This window comes from Alligator mississippiensis, chromosome 3 (genome assembly GCF_030867095.1).
Source record: "Alligator mississippiensis isolate rAllMis1 chromosome 3, rAllMis1, whole genome shotgun sequence".
NCBI lineage: Eukaryota > Metazoa > Chordata > Crocodylia > Alligatoridae > Alligator > Alligator mississippiensis.
Window position 1 is genome coordinate 228457965 of NC_081826.1, and position 18232 is coordinate 228476196.

Sequence of the window (18232 nt, forward strand, 5' to 3'; positions counted from 1 at the left end):
TATAAATTTAAAGTTCTACCACCAGTTGCATGGTTAAATTTGGTATCATGTGCCTTCTGATGACCACCATACTAAAACAGAAGGTCTAGCTCTTGTTTGACAATATTAAATTAATATTAAATCTAATTCACATCTTTTAAAACATACCAAGAATATTCACATTATGAGAAATTCCTAAATATAAAAATGAAATAGTGTGTACAATTCATGTGCACTCAAACATCCTATTTCATTATCCTGTCGGCCTCTACTGCTTCCTATTTATGTCTCATCCACCTGTTAGCTCTTATTTACCAGATTTTAAGCCAAATGAGAATCATTACCCCACATATTGGGCATGTGTACACGTTCATTAATGTGCCATAATTACAGTGCATTAAGCTTAGTACCTGTAATGACAGGTACTAAACTTAATATGCTGTATTTGGTGCTACTGTGCATTACAGCAGATGAGTACTTTTTTAGTGATGTTAACGCGCATTAGACTAAATCTCCTGTGCATCAGCATGGGCTTTGCCCATAACGCTAATGCATGGTAGAATTAGTTTTTTATGCATTAAGCATCTCGTGTAGATGAGCCCACTGTATATATGCCTAGCACAATGGATGACCAAGGTGGTTGGGTTTTTAGGTGCCAGTACATTATAACCAGTTATTAATGCAAGCATCCATCTCACAAAGAATGGGAGATAAGAACAAAAACTGCTTGGACAACATAATCTAATGGATAATTAAATTAAGTAGGTTATTATAATATGGGCTATAAATCACTTGATCCACTGCGCAAGTCTTACAGATGTCAATGGCCATTGTGTATGTTGATTGAGGGCAGTACCAGACAGACAACTCAGAGATCTGTTCATGCAACTCCCTTATTTGCATTTTGAAATAACATAAAAACCTCTTATTATACAGCTCCATGATTTGTCCCAAATCACTTCTTTCCTATTATCCCCTGCACAGGAAGTTCAAAGAGACCGTTTATATTATTATTGATATACTGATTGGTCCCTCAGAGTTTACATTTCTTTCATTCTTTATCAAACTAAAAATGGAAGGGTTTCCTGTCCTTAGCAATATTTTACAAGGAAAGCAAAAACCTGGCAGCTTTATAAGTATATGTTTAGATAGACGGATTTAACAAAGGTGTTAAAGATAGAGACTACAATACTGAATGTATTTTAATTACAGTAACCAAAACCTAGTTGCTGATGATATCTCAAAAAAAACTGGGAAAAAATGTATCTATTTTCATTTAGTCCCAACCATTATGGAATTGTGTCTTTACATTTTAAACTAATGAAACAGCACAACGAGTCTAAGGATATATAACTCAAATGTATTTCTTTCAAGCCTCAAGTTTTCAATAACTCTGAACTCAGCTCCATTATTTTAACAAATACACTGCATATCTTCTCTGTGCTGCCCAGAACATCTTAGGGTAGCAGTCATTTACCCATGAAGGGGAGTAAACGTAGTGAGTTCTATGTAGTTTGTCTTGCCCATCTTGCAGTTGATGGACCACCCTGAACAGTACTCTATCCTACAGTTCATAACAGTTCCAGCAAAAAACAGGCAAGGCCATGAGGTCCCAACAAGACCCTCTCTTCTTGTGTCAGAAAGGTTTGAGAACATTCTATGGGCAATAAAAACCTCTTGGGGTGATAAGGAGAGAAGCACCTATTTCTTGCCATTCTTAAATAAATTTCTCAAGACTAAAAAGTATAATTTGATCTCTGAAGACAGCTTGATTCAACATTTCTTTGTGAAACGAAGGGTCACTGAGGGAAGGGGCAAAAGAAGAGGGGAAACTGGAGAGACTGGAAGAGAGAAAACTCTCCTATCACCCAAAACCCAAACAACTCTACACTTTCCATACATATCAGAGAATCCCAAGAGCAAAGAAGAAAATAGAAATTCTTCAGCAGAGCTACTGGTTTTTAAACAATCACCATCAAGTAGCTGGGTGAGGAAGTTTACAACATAAAACAAAGCAAAAGATCTAGCCCTAAAAAGACCAGTCATTAATTCCCTGGAAATACTATTTGCCAAGATTATCTATTCCTCATCCCTGTTGTTTTTATATACAAACAACATATCCAACACACCAAAAGCAGAAGGATGACACTCTTGTGGGAACAGAGGATATTCTGTTATATTTACTAAAGTTGAACATTGCTTTAATGCAAGGATAGCCCCTGTAAAAATCAATAGTTATACATATTGAGCACAAGAATGACAGAATCAGGACCTTCATAAAGAGGGTAGCTAAACTTAAAATCTGTAGCTACTGTGCAAAATTTCACATTTAAACTCTTTCACATTGTAATTAGGGGACTAGCTAAATTGCAGGCATTTTGCAGTGGCCCCACCCTTTGGTACTGATAGGCAGAGAGGCCCCAGAGGGAGGAAGGATAAGGGGGCAGCCACCATCTTGCTTGTGGTCTGGCTGCCCTTCATGCTGCCCACCCCGTGGTGCCAATTGACGGGGAGGACCTGGCAGGGGAGGAGGGTTGTCTGCTGCCCTTTGTGCTGCCCTGCCAGTTAGCACCTTCCTCTCCCCACAGTGAGGACTGCTAGCTCCCACTGGGGAGCCAGCATTTTATTTTTATTTTCTTTTTTTTGTTGTTGATTTTGTGGATAATTCTGGATTTCACAGTTTCTGCGAAATCTGCAAAACTACAAATTAAGTAGGTCCCTAATTATAACAGCACAGCACAGGCAGATACAGAAACAATGCCATACATTTTCTTTTTGTTATATTTACTAAATTCTTCATAGCATGCATAGGTTGTGTATGTGCACAGTTGAAAATAAATTTGTGTCTTTTAATACTCTTTCAACGGAAAATTTCATTTGAGAAATTCCCTCTTTGCAGATAGCCAAATTAACACCAACAGCAAAGGGGCAAGTTTATGAAGAGGCAGAATGATCTTTTAGATCAGGAGTAGTTAAACAGCAGCATATGTATCATAAGTGGCATGGGTATCTCTGTGTTGCACATAGCAGTTCCAAGACAGGACAGGCAGCACAGTAGCAAACTGGGAAGGAAGCAGCAAACAGAGATTCAGGTCAGACAGGGAGACAGGGCAGGAAGCAGGAAAAAAAGAGCAGCAAATTGGGTAGGGAAAATGGATTGGAGTGACACTTGGGTTGTGGGGGAAAATTGTGGCATGCCTGCCAAAATAGGTTGGCCCCACTGTTTTAGATAATAGTAGGAGTGAAAATGTCAATTTTCCCTTTCTAGACTTGCCCCTAAAGGAGACAGTCAGTGAATATCTTAATTTCTCTGCACACAGGTTCTAACAGCCCACCTATGGATGATAATCATCATTCCAATGAAAATTAATATATTCAATACTAAGCATTATTTCAACAGTTAACATTTTTATTGTTTGTAAAAGGGTTTTTTAATAAGACTATTTTCCTTGCCAACAAGCAGCTGACATTTAGACATCTATTACTGGCAACCTCCTACCTACACTTCAATGCATCCCTGTTTGTTCAGGGACTCAGACACACACCTAGTTACAGAAAGGGACTAGCTAGGTTTATATATATCTTTTGTATCATAGGTTTTCATTTTCCTTACAGCCCATCTAAAAAAAAATTATTTAAACATTTTATAAAGTCTCATTTGGGAAAAATACCTCTGTCATGAATTGAAATATATTTTATTCACATGTAGTTTTTCAGAACTGAATTTAAAGAACAGCTTCATTACTTCTGGCTTTTTCAAAGTTTCTCATTGCTTCTCAAATATATTTTGTCATAGCCTGAAGTGACCAATATAACTATTATTTTCAACTTCCGAAGCTCAAAAATATCTACAATTTAACTTCTAAGAAAGTTCAACTCGAGGTATTCTTTTTTCTTGTGAAAAATACAATTTTTCCAGATTAAAAACTACCAAGTTCATCAAAAAACACAATAAATGTGCACAGCAGTTGGAAATAATGTCTTAGAAATAAATAAATAAATACATACATAAATAAACTGTTCTCTGAAGAATAACATTCTCCATTTTTAACACTCCTTCCATAAATACAAACAAGCTGTGAAAATTACACAGAAAGATCCACCCACAGCAACTATTTCAAACCACCCCCAGCACTCATTCCATAGAAGAAATTTAAAGGCTCACTTGGTTCCTAGCCCAATACATTCTGCACACAAAATAATAAGGATACAATAATGCAGGGACTATATCATATGCTGCAAACACCGAATATTTCACGACTACCCACATAGAAACCCTACATTTTCATTAAAAGAACCAAAATGATATACTCTATACAGTTTACAAGTCTGACTACATACTGAGCAGCCAATAAAAATTGACAGAAACATTATATTGAACATCTTATATCACTGACATTTATTAACTTGCATACAAAATACAAATAGACACAAATACACACTCTTTGAGTGAATATCAAGGAAATTGGCACTGCTTTTCTAAAACTATATGCATATAGTATTGAAACTAGGCCTGGACACCTGTGGGAGCAGACACATTCTACATTAAAAATAAAAAATTACCTCTGTGCATTTGCAGTTGAAAATAAGTATCTGCACATCCTGCTGAGTCATCTATTTTGTTTGATTTGAAAAAAAAATATCGTTCATATTGAAGTATAAAAAAATTATAATTTGGATACCAAATTTATAACTCATTAAAATTCTCCTTGACTGCACCCAACACACGTGTTCCTTCATTTATTCACAAAACAGACAGGAGCAGCGCTGCATCTTGCCCCATTGATAAACTTGAAAGGATTCCTGGAGGGACACAGTTAATATAATATTTGGTTTCTCGACAAAGACTGACAACAGGGCTTCCCGAATATAAATTCCAGTACCCATTACAAACTACCAGGAGAGTTAGTGAGAGTCTTACCTAAATGCAGTAGGCAGAGAGATATGGAGCAATGTTCTGATTGCAATGGAATATACAGAAGCTTTGTTGTGGACTGTAGGAGGGCTTCATTCATTAAGAAAATAAAATGTAAGCACATCTTATATTTTAAACTAACTGATGCATCAAATAAAGGAAGCATTACCTCTACTAGGCAAGGAATTTAACTGACTATTTGTGATTATCATCTCCTTCAAGACTTTGGAATTAGTAGATTCAACCTTTTCCTCAAACTGGAAGATTAAAAAAGAAAAAGCTTTCCTGCTTTTACCAGTCCCAATAAGTTTAACTTTGAACAAACTAGTTATTGGTCTGATTTTCTAGTTATTGATCTAAACCAAAATATCTATCTATCTATCTATCTATCTATCTATCTATCTATCTATCTATCTATCTATCTATCTATCTATCTATCTATCGGTACACAGTGAATATATCTATAGAAGACTGCAGCTGTTAAAAGCTGGTTTCTCAACAAACTGGTTTCAGATGCTTAACTAGAGACTTTCTCCGGTCTAGTGGTTTAGCTTTCTTTGAAACTTCAACAGTAAACCTCACTGCTTCGATATTTTTTAATGTTATACGATTTTTATAGGTTATAGTAAGTTTGGGTAGTAATGTAAGTTTTCATAATTTCCATTTTCTTTTTAAAAAAGAAAAATGTATTGAATTTTAAAAAATTCATCAGTGGCTTAGGATTTGAAAGACCTGTTATGTTATTTATGGCTAGATCCAGTTCCAATATCTAACTTAGGTGTCTTGTGAAAATGTATGCACATTTTAGATATCACTGAGGCAGAACTCCTATCAAAGAAATGAGTTTTACAGTCAGAACTAGAGAATCAGTCCATGGTTGGGTATTAGTTAGTATTTGGTAAGTCAAAAAATTAATATTTTAGGAAGTAAAGTCTATCAGGAAGCTTGATATGGTCACTAACCCAGTCACTGATATGATTGTTGGTGTACTCTGGAAAGAGAGAAGAAATTAGTCTGCAAAAAAGCCATATCACTACTGTTCAGTCATAAGACAGTGCAATAATACACTTCAAGCTAATGCTTTGACTATGGTATTTTAATTTGAAAAGAATGAAAGTTTGAGTTATCCAAGCTGAAGGGCCAAAAACCTTCTCACCTTATTCAGGAAACTTCAATAGGGCCACTTCAAAGTAAAGCAATTAGGATTTAACTTTCCTTTCAAAACTTAAAAGCTTCCTTTTATAATGCATAATAATAATAATATAAAGTATAAATCACCATTGTTGCAAGCACAAAGTGTGTCAAAAATGTGATATCCTTTAACCATACCCAAAACAAAACCAGCAACCGTCTTTACAAACTGAGCAACCCATATACATGTAGTTCCATGAATAGACTGTAATAAAGAAGAAATATTTTATAAGGACGTTTTGCTTTTAATGTGAGGAATTGCAAAGTGCTAACAGCAAAAAGTATTGTTTTATGGATTCAATTTTTTTAAAGCATTTTAACTTCTAAACATAAAAAATAAAACCCATCTCTTTAAAATAACATTGCTATAAGCATCATTATCTGATTTCAGAATTCCCTTTCAACTATTACTATATGATAGACTTCGTGGCCGTGCCCAGATGAGCAGGGGTGTGCATTTACAGTGGCACAAATTTATGCCACAGCGCATACCCCTTTGCAGGATACATTGTCCCACTGTGGGCAAACTGCCCTTGCCCAGCTTCTCCCAGCTCCCAGTGTGCTGGAGCAGCTCTATGGACATAGAATCATAGAGTCATAGAGTCAATGGACTGGAAGGGACTTGGAAGATCAAGTCTGGTTATCAAGGTTAATGAGCTCAAACTAACTCAACAAGGTGCTTTTCCAGCCTTCTCTTGAACACCTCCACGGATGGTGACTGCACCACCTCTGCCAGGAGTGTGTTCCAAGTTCTAGTTACCCTTACAGAGAAGGAGTAGCTGTGGCCTCACCAACGCTGAGTAGAGAGGGAGAAGCACCTCTCTAGATCTGCTGGCAGCACATCAGCTGATGCACGCCAGAGTTCTATTTGCCCTGCTGGCGACTTCATCGCACTGTTGGCTCATATTAATTTTCTGGTCGATTGTGACCCCCAGGTCCCATTCAGAAGTTGTGTCAGCCAGTGGGCTACCATCTATCTTATAGTTATGGTGAAGGTTCTTCCTACCCAGATGAAGGACCTGGCACTATCAAATCTTGTGCATTAGCCATTCTTGATTGTTAAATGGCTCTGCAATTTTCCTATAATCAATAGATTAGGAACATTAAACTTCTGCCATTTTGTAATCTACTACTGTTGAGCACAAGCAATAGCAAATATTCGATTTGCCATGTACAAGTATAGTATATTCAATACAATTCCACAACCCCCCCCCCCCCAAGATAAAGGATCACAACTTAAGTGATTCTAAAAATACTGTCAGACATGAATATCGTGTGTCCCTGGAGGCTAGGGGGGCACAGTGAGTGCCTGCAGGCAGTGGCGGTGGCGAGCGGGCAGCTGCTGCAGGCAGCTGCAGCAGTGTCAGCAGCAGGGGGGTCTAGCAAGTGCCAACCAGTGGTTGGTGACCAGCCGCAGATGCCACTGGCAGCATTGTCAGTATTGTCAGCTGGCAGTGTTGGAGGCAGCCAGTGGCGATTGGGGACCACCCGCAGACACCGTTGGCAGTAGGGGGGGAGTGGTGAACAGCAACCGCCCACAGGGGCCGCCAGCAGCGTCAGTGGTGCTTTTTGCAAGGAGTGCTCTGCCAGTCTCATGGGGTGCATGATGTGCACCCCCTACACATCACCAATGCTGTCAGATATTAAAAGATGTATCTGTTACAACTGCATCCTTCCTCTTAGTTTCTTTACACTGCTATCAATTTCAGCAAACTCGCAATCCATAACAACAGCTACACAAGTAATACTTTTTAATGCTTTTTTTATATTAACATTTTAGGTTTTTATGGTTCACATTACTGCAAACCTTGGCTGAAGATATTGGAAGATGTGAACGAACGCTCGGTTTAAATATTCAGTGAGCAAGATACAAAAAGCACACAACTCACCAACCTGCCCACCTTCAAAATGCCACTAAGCACTATATTATTAACATGAAGGGCAACATAATTTCACTTTTAGTGTCTTCTAGATTCAAGGTATTATCTGTATAGCATATGCTAAAATCAATCCAACATAAATGACTAAAAGGAATGTTAACCAAATGTTCAATAGTCAGCCACACAAACACGACATCTTTGAACTGACACAAAGGTTTAACAAAGTTGTTTACAGTATGTCTATAAAACAAATGAAGGGGTCATGCTCCAAGCTGGCTTTAATATAACCAGCATGGGTAATAATAGTAAGGAATAGTAGTAAGGAAGATCCAGCTGTCACAACCCAAGTTGTGAGTTTTTGTTTTGTGTGCTTCGGCACAGCTAAATTGCTCCCCGCTAAATTGTTCCCGCCAAATTGCAGCTTCTTTGCACGGTGGAGTTTTCTGCTGCAACAAAGAACCCCGGGTGCAAAAGAAGTTCCCGCCAACTCTCGTAGCTTTCTTTGCAGTGTGCATTTCTAAGTTGCAGCACGGTGATGCACGTTGCAAAGAGTTCCCGCCATTTATATTCTAATTCGAGCCCCATTATTGGTTTACGTTAAATTATTCACACGTGGCAGCTAGCAATTGGCCTGCTAGCCGTATAAAAGGCTTGTGTGGTTTCCGCCCTAGTTGGAGGACTCCACGAACACCAGGAGAAGAAGACTTCGCACTGTGTGAAGATCTCTAAGCGCTGCGGATCCTCACGGACCCAACGCATTCTAAGCAGGCAACAGAGGTCTGATCAGCCTCTAGCCTCTCCCCGTCGCCGTACTATCCTAGACGTATCCTTCCCTGCGCGCCAAAGAGACGGATCCACGGAGCCTAGCAAACTTCGTGTGAGTGAGTCTATTCAGAGCTCTTTACCGGACGGACTTTCTCCGGTTGGTCCGACAGGCTCACGGTTTAGAGCCTCCAACCGGATGGGCTAGAAGAGTGTTCCCGGAGGAACTCTAGTCCGCCTCTCTTCTTTTCTATCCGAAACTGTAACTCAAGCAAGTTTTTCGGCCTGCACCGCGACCATCTCGGTGTAAGTAAACAATCTTAAAATCAACCGTTACGCATCTGTGCCTAATTCTAGCTCGGCGACCTCCCTCTCCGACCTGGCCTGCCTGGGCTGCTGGCCACAGCCTGCGTGCAGAGCGACGAAAAGGGCCCAGGGTCAGACCCGGCGCGCACACCAGCAACCCAAGCTTAATGTCAGCCTAGCAACTGACAGTCACATCTCCATTGCTCCAGTTATCCATGATAGCTAGACCAAAGCTAGCATGATATATGCTCACCCATGCTACAATCACAGCTTCATTTTGCAAGGTAGAAACATTTTTAGTGACATGAGTCCTTTCTGCAAATATACTGACATAACCACACTGTAATCTGCAAAGTTCTTACACAACCACATTGTTATCTGTGAAATTCTCCGTTACAAGATTATCAGTTCAGTTTTGCTTTCAACTTTGTCAAGTTCATGATAAGTCATTCACTCCCACTATTCAGGTTACTGTACTATGTCAACTCTTTAACTTCCTATCTAAAAACACGACATGAACTGACAATTAAATGCAGATCAAGAAAATTCTACACAGTCGAAGAACAGAAATATGAAACCTTAGACTAGGTTTTGGTTTGAAGAAAACATTCAAAATTCTGAAGTGACTGGGACAAGTGATGTGATAGTAGCACAGCAGGCATGAATGAATGGGTACCGAACGCTGATTCACTCAGGAACAGACAATCATTTTGTAACTTGCCTTGCAATTCTTAGTAAAAGGATGCTCCTTTCTCTTTCCTGCTTATGCAGGGGGTCGGACTCGATGATCTATTGAGGTCCCTTCCGACCCTAACATCTATGAATCTATGAATGTCTTGTCTCAGAGAGGACTAAAAGTGCTGACCCCCAAATCAAGGAAATGAATCTAGCCTAAACTTAACACTAGACTGTCTATTTACTCCCAATATGCTGATTCAAAGAAGTGCTCAACAGTCATCCCGCATGCAATGACCAACGTATACCTAACTTGTCCAGCCTTAGGTGCAGACCGTACATTGGCAACTTCATTAATGTGAAGTTCCTTGCATGGGTAAGGAGTTGCAGGATTGGGCCTGTGTCTATTTTTTATTTCAAATACGGGAATATGGTGACAAAGCTTTTGTACTGCACTTTTATGGACTTGTCCATGGACTCGTGTTGTCAGCATGAGTTTTGTCTCAGCCAGTTTTCTGTGCCCATGCAGGCATGTCCTGAAAATGGGGTAAGCCCACAGCTGGCACAGAATGAAACACCCCCTCTTTTGCTGCAGGTTACAGCAAACCAACTTTTCTGGGAAATGAAGCAAAACAAAACAAAAAACCAAACCAGGACTCAAAATGCTGCAGCAGCTGGTGCAAAAAGGTCTGCCACTGACATGCGTGTCAAAAAGGTTCCTGTGCCAAACCTGAGAAGGAACCCCCGCAGGAAGCCTTTCCTGAGCCTCCTGCTGTCACTGAGAAGGCAAAGCAGGCAGGTGCCAGACAACGCTTGCCCGCCTCGGTCCTGGCATCAGCCAGCACTATGAAGTCAGGATGGGACTCGGACTGTGCTCTCTGCCTTCCCCCTCCCGATCTCAGCCCAGGAATAGTTCAGGCTTTTCCCAGCCCACTAGCGTTGGGGTGCTGGCAGGCTAGGGTTCTCCCTCTGGGGATCAGCGCCTGGGTTTCTTCTTCTGGCAAGGCAGGTCAAGGATGTGTTGCCCCTGGGCTGGGGAGAAGGCAGCCCAGCAAGGCCGGGGGCAAACTGAATGCCTGGGGTCACTTGTTTTGGAGAAGACACAGAGAACCCAGGCACCTAGGACACGCACACACACAGGTGTCCACATCTCTCTCCCAAACACACAAACCCTCCCAGGCATCCGACACACACACACACACACACAGGTGTCCAGGTCTCTCTCTCTTTCACACATAGACCCCCACACATGCACCCCCAGTCATCTCACACACCCCAAGCATCTGCAACACACACAGGTGTCCAGGTCTTCCTCTCTCCCTCTTTTGCACACCCCCACCACAACACCCACCCCCTGGCATCTCACACCCACACGCTCCCACCCCCCAATGCTTCTGGGACACACACAGGTGTCGACGTTTCTCTCGCTCTCACACACAACCACCCCCCCCCCCCGCCCAGGCATCTGGAGGACACACACACACACACACACAGGTGTCAAGACCTCTCTCTCTCACCCCCCGCCCCCACAACAACCACCTCTTGGTGTCACAGACACACACACACAGGTGTCCAGGTCTCTCTCTCTCTCTCTCTCTCACACACACACATCCACCCCTAGGCATCACACACATACATACACCCCCCCAGTGACACACACACACACACACACACACACACACATACACACACACACGTGTCCAGGTCCCTCTCTCTCTCACCCCCCCCCCCGCAACACCCGCCCCTGCTGTCACACACACTCCCACCCCCCAAAGCGTCTGGGACACACACAGGTGTCTAGGTTCCCCCCCCCAAGCATCTCTCACACACACACGTGCAGGTCTCTCTCTCTCACCCCCCGCCCCCCAACCCACTTCCTGGCCACACACACACACACACACACACACAGCGTGCGGGACACACACACGGGTGTGTCTGTGACAGGCGCGCGCCCGGGTGCCCGCCCGCCCGCCGGCGCGGGGCTGCAGCGGGGTGGGCACGACCCCCGCCCGCCGGTCCTTACCGTCCCAGCTCGGACTCGAGCTCGAAGTAGTGGGCCAGGGTGTCCTTGTTGGAGCCGTCGATCCAGTACTCGGCGGCGGCGCCCGCGCCCCTGCCCGCGGCCGAGGCGCCGGAGGACGAGGTGGCGGAGGAGGAGGAAGAGGAGGAGGAGGAGGGCGAGGGCATGGTGACTTTCAGCATGTCGGGGCTGCTGCTCCGCCGCCGCCGCCGCCTCCCCGGCGGCTGCAAGAGCAGAGCGAGAAGGCGGCTAGAGCTGCCCGCCCCTCTCCGCCGTCCTCTCTCCCTCCCGGCCGCCGGCGGCTCAGCGCCTGCCTGCCACCGCGGCCCGGCTCCGCCGCGGCACCTGCAGCTCGCTCGCCCGCCCGCTGGCCCGCCCGCCCCGGGCCCTAATGCGCGCGGCGCTCGGCAGCGCTCGCTCCCGCCTCCCCGCCCGGCCCCCAGCGCCCTCCTCCTCTTCGTCCCAGGTGTCCTCAAACCCTCCTCGCCTGCCCGAGCGGAGCCAACCGCCTGCACGTCCCCCGCCGCCGGGATCAGCCTGCTCCCGCCCCTCGGCAAGGCCAGCTCGCCGCCTGCACCCCGCTTCGGCTCCCCCACGAACAGCGCTGTCACGAGCTGCGGGGCAGCCCAAGGGGTGGCACCACTCACTCCTGGAGCACGAGGGCTGCCAGGGACCTCCAGAGGTCACCTCGGGCCAGCCCCTGCACAGAAGGACCAGCCCCCACTAGATCACCCTAGCCAAGGCTTGTCTAGTCTACCCCTCTTAAAACCTCCAAGGAGGGGGCTCCCATCCTCTCTCTGGGTAACCTCTTCCAGTGCTTTACTACCCTCCTCCTGAGAAACTTTCTCCGAACATGCAACCTAAACTTCCCTTGCTGGACCTTGGGACCATTGCTCCTTGTTCTATCACCTGCCACCACTGAGAACAGTCTGGCTCCATCCTCTTGCAAACTCTCCTGCAGGTAGTTGAAGGCTGCTATTCAATTCCCCCTCAGCCTATTTTCCTATGTAAAATCTCTGGGTTTCATCTGGTGTGTGTCATCTGCCCACCACACGGTGCAGGGCACCACATGACAGTCTCGAAAGGCTCTCGAGGCACCCCAGGGTGCTGTGTCCCCCTGGTTGAGAAGTCGCTGTCCTAGATGTGCTCAATTTCAGGGTCTCCGGCGACCAAATCTGAGCTGCAAGCATGGCAAGAGGATGATCTAAAGCCACGGGGGCAAATCCTGTTTTTAATCTCCCTTGGTATTAGTATAGTATGGGAAATGTGACACCTACCTTACCTGGCTGGTTCCCTTGGGCTGGAAATTATTGCACTCCAGTACCAACAGCCTGGTTTTTACTGCATTGCTGCTGTAAAAATAAAATGCACGGGTGTTTTTGTTGATCATGCATACATTACACTGTTAGTGAATTAGGCTTCCATTCCACATACAGTTCTTAGTCAAGTGAGTCTATGTTTTCTGATTGGAAAGTTTGCAATAAAATGGTTTGGGAGGCTTTTAGCTGAAATTCATTACCATCTCTCCTTGCCACAGAAATACAGGGCAGATTAGGTACATGAGATTATTTATGTTTTATTTTCATGTTTCAGGACAAGTCTGTTCACAGGAAGAGTTCTGTTCTAATTTTCACAAACCTCAAAACCTTTTTCTTTTAAGATAACCACAGTGACTATCTAGTTACAGGAAATGATCAGGAAGAGTTATACTGCCCAGAAAAGAGTGACAATGGGATAAGCACTGGGCATAAGAATTTTAGGTGTTTTGTTTTTATTCCACTGAATTTGCAGAAGGGTGATGGAGTTGAGACACACACCAGATGGCTTTTGGAAAAGGATTAACAAATGCCCCATACACAACATACACAGTATCATGTAAAACAGCCTCCCTTCTCCCACAGAGCCAAAATAAAATTACACAAAAGCTGTATACTGCTGGGACAGGCTGTGAAGTCTTCATCTGTATTATGCACATAAATAAGATGAGCACATTGCATCCCTGACTTCTAATCCTAGCCAGAAGTATCTGTATTAGGGCAGTCACTCCTGGTGTGACAGTGAAATAAAACAGCAATGGCTGTGTGTGCCCAGCATGCATAGTATGCCAGATTCAACCTACTTACTTGTATCCTCTTCATGCCATTACACCCACTCTTATTGTCACGCAGGCAAAGGAAGGGAAGCAGTAAAATGGACTGTGCAGAAGGCTGTGTAGGTTGTACAAAAGAAACAATGTACTGTATTGTCTTCTCATATTTAACCACTAGGATATGTGTAATAAATATAGTAGTCCTTGCTCACAATAAGGGCAAAAATCACATTTAATATTGTGCTAGTTAGATGCATCAAGTTAGCAGTCTAATCTTAATTCTTCCCTTACTTCAAGTCCTAGACCCCCTCAGACCTCCCAAGGGACAAGTAATTTTAACTCTCAATTTTCAGTCCTCAAAAACTGGAAAAAACACATTGTTCTTACCCTTTATAATGCCCTCTTCACTAAATCAAATCTCAGAAAGAAACTCAGCTAATATAGCTTTTTCCTCAGTTTAGGGAAGGATAAAATGAAAATTAGAACAATGTCTCCTTTGAGTTGACTATGTTTTTTAATTAAAGGCCAATGTTGGAATCTACATTCTGAATTTATCATAATTTTTAAGATCAAATTAAAAAGTACAATAAAAGCAGCAGAGATCCCAGCCTTCCTCACAACAGTAAAATACCGTGGGCCTCCCTTTCCATTCACTTACTATTCAGAGCCCTCATCATAGCAATTGCTTGATCATCCGCAGATTTGGGGGGCCATGCCCTTTTGAGGCCCCGTGGCATTCATATCTCCTCTCAATTCTCTAGCCTGCTGTTTCCCAACTGGCTACTTCGGAACTTTTCTTCCTGAAGCTTCCTGTTGCTAAGTGACATTGTGAGCTCTTGCCTTATGACATCTTGCTGCCATAGCACCTCTTGAGAGTAGAGATGAAAATGGTCAAGTTAATTTTAAGTGACATATTTTAATTTTTGTGTTTAGGCAAATAGCCAATTGACTGTATAACTCAAACAATGTGTATGTTCTCATTCTTTTATAGTTATATCAGTATCACCTAATTTATTTAGGGACCTACAACCCAAGAATCTTTCATCCGTATGTTTTGATTTAATTTGTTAAGATGTATAGAAATAAGCCTTGCCTCACTGGCATATAAGTATCTTGCGGGATTACTCCAATTCCATTTATTTTGCTATTTAGCCTTCTTAATATCGTAGATCAAATTGGACTGGGTCTCACTGGGTTTTAACTACATAGCTATTTCAGCACCATGGGCAGAGCTGGGGGCAGAGGGGGAATTGTGCTGAGCCCTTGACAGCAGGGTTGGTGGGGGCTTTCCTGTGGTGGCTACTGCTGCAGGACGGGCTTTCTGGAGGCTGCCATTCTGCATCTCCCTGCAAATAGGCAACCAGCTGGTGCCCTCCCTTGCCCACCCCTATGTAAGCTACTCAGTTGACAGAGTAACATTTTGAGTCAGTCACTTTGTTCTCCAGAATCTTAGCTTTAAAGTTTTAATCCATGGGTTGCACATAAAACCTTCAGAAAGAGCATGGAGTACAGTGATGTCCTCCTGAGTCAACTGGGAGCATGAATAAACAGTTCCAAAAGACCGAGCTGCCCTATACATCTATGTTATCTACATGGGCATCCAATCTATGACTATCAGGCACCAGAATTTAACTATTGCACCACTTGCCAAGCCCTATTTGAAAAAAAAGAAGGATACATAATATATAGATCCACATAATTTTCTGTCATACAAACATACAGATACATGCAGATTGTAAGTGACAAATATACTAGCATTAGATATACTAGAGTACAATTATGAGCACATTTTTGTTCTTTCAGACCCAAACGGCATGAAGGCAGAAGCAGCTCCAGGAGGCATCAAAGCCCTAGCAAGAGGGACTATCCAACAGGGCTCCCGCAGTGCAACCAAGGAACCTTTCCCCAATTTGATTCCAGACACATGGTTCACTGTCTTGGTGGATGTGGGACCAAGCATGCCCTTCTATCCCCCAATACTATCAGCCACTGCCGCTCCCCTTAATGGAAGCTCTCTGCACATTTAAGGCAGACATCATTGTGTCCAGCACAATTGGTCCCCATTTCCCATACATTTTTTCACAACCATCAGGGCCAGAAGCAAAACCTTTAAGAATTAAAATCCACATTCTGAAATCTGCATGGTTCTAAGAATCAAGGCCTTGGGCATATGCTTGTTGAACTTGTCTTAATTTCATTCTGTTCACAAGTATGTCCAAACCCCACCATTGGGGAAGCCAGCAAAGTACATGTCATTATCAAATCAACATATACACAATCTACTGTGAGTGGAAATTTATTTTGGAGACTCAAGTTGGTAGCATGTGGCTTCTAGGTGGGGTTTGGGACAGGACTCTTCACCTCCCTTCCTCTCACCATTACACCTGCAGTAGTTTTAAACCAGAGGTATAATGCAATTCCTGGAATACTAACATGATTGGGGGGTGGGTGGGTGTGTGTGTGTGTGTGTGTGTGTGTGTGTGTGTGTGTGTGTGTGTTGTGGGAGGCAGGGGAAGGGCGCGAATGACCAAATCCCCTAAAAAGGAACAAACCAAGAAGTGGGAAAATGTGTTCTCACTAATGAGCCCCTGGTATGTCCTCTCTCAAAAATGTGAGTTAGAGATACTGGAGTTCTCTGTTTGCACAGATGTTACCAAATGTATTCAAGATTTGCACAAATGTTAGGTTTGCTGCACAGCCTATCATATAATAGACTCTTAAAGCAGACTAAATCTGTTAAAACAAAGTCTACTTCACAGTATTGGTCTCCTATTTGCTCCCACTTAAAATGAAAAAAGTTAACATCAGGGCAATCCCTCAAAAGCTTCTCTTCCTTTTCTTCTCCCCTCCCCAACTACAGCAGTCTCTCTGAGGTAAGCTTCCAATTACCCTCTTCTCCCTGCAACCTCCCTTCACCAAATACATAGCCTCCAGTTTTCTTGAACAGGCTCGCTTAGGTTACAGAGACCATGCATGTATTTGCTGTATTTCCCTCAATCAAAAACAGTGATGCTTTTCACCATCTTTAGTTATGTGCAGCATAGCTACTTATATCAAAACAAGCATATCACAGTCTCTTAACTTATCATTTTTCATACTGTTCTATATACTGTTTTTTTCTCTACTTATGATTTCTAAATCTGCCTGATAAGCAGCTGGTGGAGGAGCCAGTCTTAATGGAAGAAAGGTTGAACATATGGTACAGGGGAAAGGCAGAGTAAGAGTAGGGCAAGACAAGGATGCATATATATGTGAGAGAACAAGAAGGAAATTATTATTTCAGAACATCACTATAGTTATGTGGGATGGCCTAGAACAAATAAAAGCAGTAGTAATATTCTTCCCACTCATAGTTTTAGGCTAATACCCATTTTCTCTACATCTGTTTGGGGAATATGACAGTGGGAAGAAGGTACAGTTACCTGAGGAAGAGTTATCAAAATGCAAAGCAGTTTAACCAGCACTAAGCTATATTATAGCAGCCTCAATTTTCAGTAGGATTGCTTTGTCTCTACCACCTGAAAAAGGTACTCCCACAGCTTCAGGTGATTCAGTCAATTCCTTGATTTCAGGGAGGAAGGGGTGAGGAAGCTTCCTGAAGCATTCCTTCTTCCTCTAAACATCCAACAGCACATTCCTTTGTCCACAAAAGAAAATAAAGCTAGTCTGCAGGCATGGCTGAGTCATTAAATAAAAATAAACAGTCTGACAGGCTTCATAAACCAAGTAGTCACCCAGTAAAAACCACAGAAGATTTCAGACCTCCCTCTTTAACTGCAGCTCAGTCTACTACTTCCTCTTGCTAATCCCTACTCTGTAATGAATTCCAGCTGGAGGGACTTCCCTCCATAACTAGCAATTTAGACAAGTTTTCTAGGGCAAGATGGATTCTCTTCTCTTTTCCAGGCCCTGATAAGTACATCTTACATATGCCCCATTACAGAGATATAAATGCATAAGATGCCCTCTAAGATATTGCTGTAAACATATTATCCTTTTGCCTGGGTTTAACATTATGTCTAGCATTACTGCAAGATGAAAAACACAAAATATTCCATTCAAGTCACCACTTGGAAACGTATTCATATTCACAAATTCTAGTACTTTGAAATAAAAACCCTAGCAACAGTTAACATTGTTCCTTCCCCATTCAGCAAGCACACAGGAATCTTTCTAAACCTAGTCTCTCAACTGGCTTCTATTTGGGAAAAGGCATATATCTTAATAAAAAAAGAAATGAAAGAAACCCGTGGGGTATATGTGAAACATAGCAGATTCAAAGAGGGGACTATTTTTCTAGGGACATCCTGACAAGCTGAACTCTCAAATTTATTGTACTTCAGCTGAATCAGGCTGCCTACTGAGGAGGAGAGACAAAAGGACGCCTACTCATTAAAACATTCTCTTAGCCTAGG

General features: G+C 42.9%; 1 protein-coding gene across 1 annotated transcript in view; it reads right to left on the reverse strand.

Annotated features, from left to right (window-relative positions):
* CAMK4 (calcium/calmodulin dependent protein kinase IV) overlaps nt 1-12077 on the reverse strand; it is a 351293-nt gene extending 339216 nt beyond the window's left edge. The window contains exon 1 of the mRNA XM_014600951.3: nt 11732-12077. Coding sequence (XP_014456437.1) covers nt 11732-11910 — 179 coding nt within the window. The 5' untranslated portion in view covers nt 11911-12077. The remainder of the gene's footprint in view (nt 1-11731) is intronic.
* Nucleotides 12078-18232: the final 6155 nt, after the last annotated feature.